General features: G+C 45.4%; 1 protein-coding gene across 1 annotated transcript; it reads left to right on the top strand.

Moving 5' to 3' along the window:
• The first annotated feature begins 574 nt into the window (after positions 1-574).
• On the top strand, positions 575-4,449 carry LOC109889129 (keratin, type I cytoskeletal 13-like). Its single transcript, XM_020480337.2, has 7 exons — positions 575-1,236; positions 1,754-1,836; positions 2,156-2,312; positions 2,550-2,711; positions 2,842-2,967; positions 3,292-3,512; positions 3,808-4,449. The coding sequence occupies exons 1-7, from the start codon at positions 685-687 to the stop codon at positions 4,004-4,006; spliced, it is 1,500 nt and encodes a 499-aa protein (XP_020335926.1). The 5' UTR covers positions 575-684; the 3' UTR covers positions 4,007-4,449.
• Positions 4,450-4,985: the final 536 nt, after the last annotated feature.

Here is a 4,985-nt window from a genome sequence, read left to right as displayed (position 1 = left end):
TCTGTTTGGGGAGAATGTTGTGTGGGTGTCACGCGAAAGATCCAATTGTACCGTAAAGTTTCAATTAACTGCATGCATCTCTGCAACTTGTTTCTTGGTAAGATAACATGTGCAGTAAATATGCATTAGGTGTGTCAATCAATATGCTCAGGAAATATGGCAACGCTCACCTGTCACAACATGTCAAAGTTATACTGTGTGTGTTGACTGACTGATTGACCTACCTAGGGCTAATAGAAGCTGGCGTGTCCATGCTTTCAACCAGACACTTTTACAGGAGAGGAATTCCAACTCTTTATGTGTATACACATTTATATGTCTGTGTGAGTTCCTGCAAGCACTGTGCAGGCAGAAACCATATATAGAGTGAGATGGGGAGAGTGGAGTTACGCCACAAAATTATATTTTCAATTTTTGCGTATCCACACATACAGTACGTATCTATCGATCCTCTTCCATCTCCTTCTGCATCCTAGTGTGTTAATAGTGGGGGGAGGAGCCTTGCTGTGTCCCACATGAGGTAATGATTACCTGTATTCCTCCCTTCTGCCTCTCCCACCCATGTCCACCTCCCACTCTCCCTCCACCCTTCCGCCCTGTGCAGCATAAAAAGGCAACAGTGGCTGGGCCGTGCACCACATTCCCTCTCGTCATCCCAGGCAGGCAGACTCCCTCTCAGCAGCCATGTCCTTCTCCAGATCTAGCATGTCCTACAGCAGCAGCGGCGGTGGAGGCGGAGGTGGCACCATGTCCATGAGGTCTGGAGGTGGAGGTGGAATGGGAATGGGCTCCTCTCGCTTCTCCTCGATGGGTGGTGGTGGTGGAGGTGCAGGAGGCCGCATCACTGCCATGAGGGCTGGCAGTGTGTATGGAGGAGCAGGAGGCTCTGGGGTGCGCATCTCTAGCTCCTCATTCGGTTCCGGCGGCGGAGGTGGTGGTGGCGGTTATGGTTTCGGAATGGGAGGGGGTGGTGGTGGCGGTGGCGGCTTTGGTTTCGGCATGGGAGGGGGTGGTGGTGGTGGCGGAGGAGCCGACATTAATGTGTCGGCCAACGAGAAGGCCACAATGCAGAACCTGAACGACCGCCTATCCACCTACTTGGAGAAGGTGCGCATGCTAGAGGCGGCCAACGCCGAGCTGGAGTTGAAGATCCGTCAGTTCATGGAGAGCAAGACGTCCCCCAGCGCTCGCGACTACTCTGGCTTCTACGCTACTATCGCCGACCTGCAGGACAAGGTATGTGACGTGTTTCCTAGAAGGCAAGAGCACGGCATGTCAAAACATGATAATGTCTGCATAGTGACAATGTTATACTTTGCTAGAGAGTACAGGTGACATTGGCTTGTTTTTCCAACAAGTTACTGAGAGTGATATATGAACATTGAAAAATGCTCAATTATATACATTTGTTATAATTGATTCAACCAAGGCACCAAAGATAGATGCAAAGACAGTATCCATACTTTCAGCTGAAGCATTGAAAATTAAGCCGATCATTGAAGCTATTCCTTCCTCTCTCTTAAGAGCCCCGAGGCGATTGCAGAAGGCACAATTTGTTTCCTTGATCCATGCTTTACAATGATCATAAAGACGACTGCTTCCCTGTAATGCAATTATGAGCTATTATTTACAGTGCAGCTGAAACTCAGAATTCAATGATTACAATGTGGGATCACTGTTTGTGTGTACTGCATTCGTGTCAAATTCCACGCATGCCCCATCCTGATTTTTTTTGCCATCCTCCACCTCTCAGATCCAGGCTGCCACTCGCGTAAACGGAGGCATCTATCTCAGCATCGACAACGCAAAGCTCGCTGCAGACGACTTCAGAAACAAGTAAGTACATCCAACACCATCCACAGATACAGTACACTGCTGGTACATTACATTAACCACTTGGAATAACCCCAAATCTGTAAAAACACTCATACTGTTTTTTATTTTGTGTTGAATCTATAAAAAATAGAAACCAAATTACATTACCCTTCACCTCCACCATAAACACACCCTCCCAACAGACATATCAGAAGCCTGGTGTTACTTTCTGTTATTTTCCACAAACTTAATGGAATAATAGAATCTATAACCCCCCTGCTATTCTCACAGAGGAACGCATTCAGGCAGTTCTTTGACCTAAGCTCTCTCCATCTCTCAGGTATGAGAACGAGCTGGCCATGCGTCAGTCAGTGGAGGCGGACATCGCTGGGCTGAAGAGGATGCTGGATGAGATGACCATGGCCAGATCTGACCTGGAGATGCAGATCGAGGGACTGAAGGAGGAGCTCATCTATCTCAAGAAGAACCATGAGGAGGTGGGTGTGGGCTAATGGGACATATCCATACAGTCCCTTAATGTATTACATCTATTGACCATGTCAACCTGCTATGGGTCTTCACTAGAACACCATTGCTGGCTTTCAAGCACGTCTGTATCAAGCAATGGTGTTCAAATGTATAATGAAGACAGAGGGCAGGTCAAGTTGTTACCATCAGGCAGAGGTTAGGCACTTTTTAATTGTTTAAACTCACCCCTATGTTTTTCTCCAAAGGAGCTGCTGTCCATGAGGACTCAGATGACTGGACAGATCAACGTGGAGGTGGACGCAGCACCACAGGAGGACCTGTCCAGAGTCATGGCTGAGATCCGTGAGCAGTACGAGGCCGGTAGTGCCAAGAACCAGCGCGACCTGGAGGCCTGGTTCCAGACCAAGGTAGAACCTTTAGAACCCCTAAACTATGTTCATGGTGTAGATGTTCCTTTACTTCTAGTTGGTAACATTGTGACATTCTATCATGAGCTGAAATGTTCTGTGATGATTGACCACCTATTGTGTTTTACAGACAGAGACGTTGAACAAGGAGGTGGCGTCCAGCACAGAGGTTCTCCAGACCTCCAAGTCAGAGATTTCGGAGATCCGTCGGACACTGCAGGGCCTGGAGATTGAACTCCAGTCACAGCTCAGCATGGTGAGCTGTAATTACAAACATCTGACCAAGGACCACAGTTTAGGGCACATTACTTACACAACTTTCTGCAACTTTCTGCAATAATCAACATTTGACTCTTCTATCATTCTCTACCATCCCTCAAGTATCTCACTTTCACCTGGACTCTAACACTATCCCTCAAGTTGTTATAGCCAGGCAACACTCCATTACTATAGCTAACATCTACCTGCCTTCACATTCAATTACCAGAGATAACTTTTTCAGTATTACAGTAAACATTCCAATTTCCAAACCTACTCCCACAGTTTTTGACCCATCATCTCTATCTCTCCCGGCCAATAGAAAGGCTCCCTGGAGAACACGCTGGCGGAGACGGAGGGCCGTTACTCCATGCAGCTGGGTCGCCTCCAGAGCCAAGTGACCAGTCTGGAGGAGCAGCTAGTCTCTCTCCGCAGCGACATGGAACGCCAGGGCCAGGAGTACAAGATGCTGCTGGACATCAAGACACGCCTGGAGATGGAGATCGCTGAGTACAGGAGGCTTCTGGACGGAGAGGCTAGCGGGTAAGGCAGGAAGCGATTGGACAGAGGGGGGGCAATGAGACAGATAGGGATGGGGGAGGAGAGTGCTACATCTTTGTGGGATGGGAAGAGGGGTGACAGGGGACCTTGAAACACTTGAGAATGAATTTATGTCTCCTTTAACATTTGATTTTAAAATCAATGTTAATTTGAAGTTGACCTTACTATGAACCATGGTTACTTTTGACATGAATCTACTGCTATGTGACCTTTTATTATATACTTATTATGATCATAGATGCTAATTATGCTAACCATAAGTTTCCCTTCTTCACAGCCTCAGCTCCTCGAAATCCGGCCATGGCTCCTCCAGCTCTCACGTCAGCTCCTCTAGCTCCGGCGTCAGCTCTGCTGTCAGTTCCTCCAGCTCCGTCCCCAGCTCCTCCACCTCCACCACACGCAAAGTGGTGATCGTAACAGAGGAATTGGTGGACGGCAAGGTTGTCTCCACAAGTGAAACCAAACATACCTCTTAAGGTCCCACACACACAGCGAGCACTGCAGCAAGCAACGGGTTACCCCATAGAAATATAATTACTAGAATGGGTATAGGAAATGAGAGGCCAGCACATGGAATATTACTGCTCCACAGTGCTTTGTTCATGCAACCTAAAATACAACTTATACAAAGTCTTCGTCAGATGAAAATCCCTATTTTCGTTATCTGTCTTATTTGTTAAGGGAAGCTCTGGTTAACTCTAGTTTAAGATGTGAATTCCATCCTCCTATTCTTTCTAGAATGGCAAAAGCCCATCAAATACTCATCATGGAACATTGACTTGAATGGGGATTTATTTTCTGGTAATTCTATTTCTATGGTTAACACCTCCAGAACAACATATTTTACTACATCTGGATGGGACACCAACAACAGACCCCATTGTGAATACAATAAAGATGCTCTGACTTGCTGACACCATCATTCTGTTTTCTGTGTCTTTCAACTTGATGTATCTGATCTGGCATTCTCCTATACATCTGACTATCATATAGGGTGTCATCACATGAGGCCAATTCTATGGTCTTGAGAAATAATATGTTTCAGTATGATCTCGAATATATTTATGACATTCAATGGGACTGAGTTTTATTCTAGGAAAACACATTTAAATATTGATAGTAGAAATGTTGAAAGTTGTCAGCAAAATTATATAATTCTATATCTATTAAGAGAAATTCTGAGTTCTTAGATTCAGAGTTATATATACACTGTATAGAGAGTGTTTGTGGAGTCAACTGTAGAGCTGGAAACCATGTTTTGGTGGAAAGATTTAGATTTGAAAACAATTCATTTGATATTAGATGACAGAATGTATCTGTTATGACATCCATTCTCAAAGATTCATATCATTAGTCTATGATAAAGAATGAATATCTCTATAACAAGTGAAACCACACAGCCCATTCTCATTCAACCACATCATTTTTACTGATGGTTCTGTTGACAAATGATAA

This window comes from Oncorhynchus kisutch, linkage group LG1 (genome assembly GCF_002021735.2).
Source record: "Oncorhynchus kisutch isolate 150728-3 linkage group LG1, Okis_V2, whole genome shotgun sequence".
In the NCBI taxonomy this organism is placed as follows: Eukaryota; Metazoa; Chordata; class Actinopteri; order Salmoniformes; family Salmonidae; genus Oncorhynchus; species Oncorhynchus kisutch.
This window is presented reverse-complemented; position numbering and strand designations above follow the sequence as displayed.

Bases quoted from the DNA above. Each gene is read 5' to 3' on its own strand.
- LOC109889129 (XM_020480337.2), top strand. From the start codon at position 685: ATGTCCTTCTCCAGATCTAGCATGTCCTACAGCAGCAGCGGCGGTGGA. The intron at 1,237-1,753 runs GTATGTGACGTG...TCCACCTCTCAG, and splicing joins TCGCCGACCTGCAGGACAAG to ATCCAGGCTGCCACTCGCGT. The intron at 3,513-3,807 runs GTAAGGCAGGAA...CCTTCTTCACAG, and splicing joins CTGGACGGAGAGGCTAGCGG to CCTCAGCTCCTCGAAATCCG.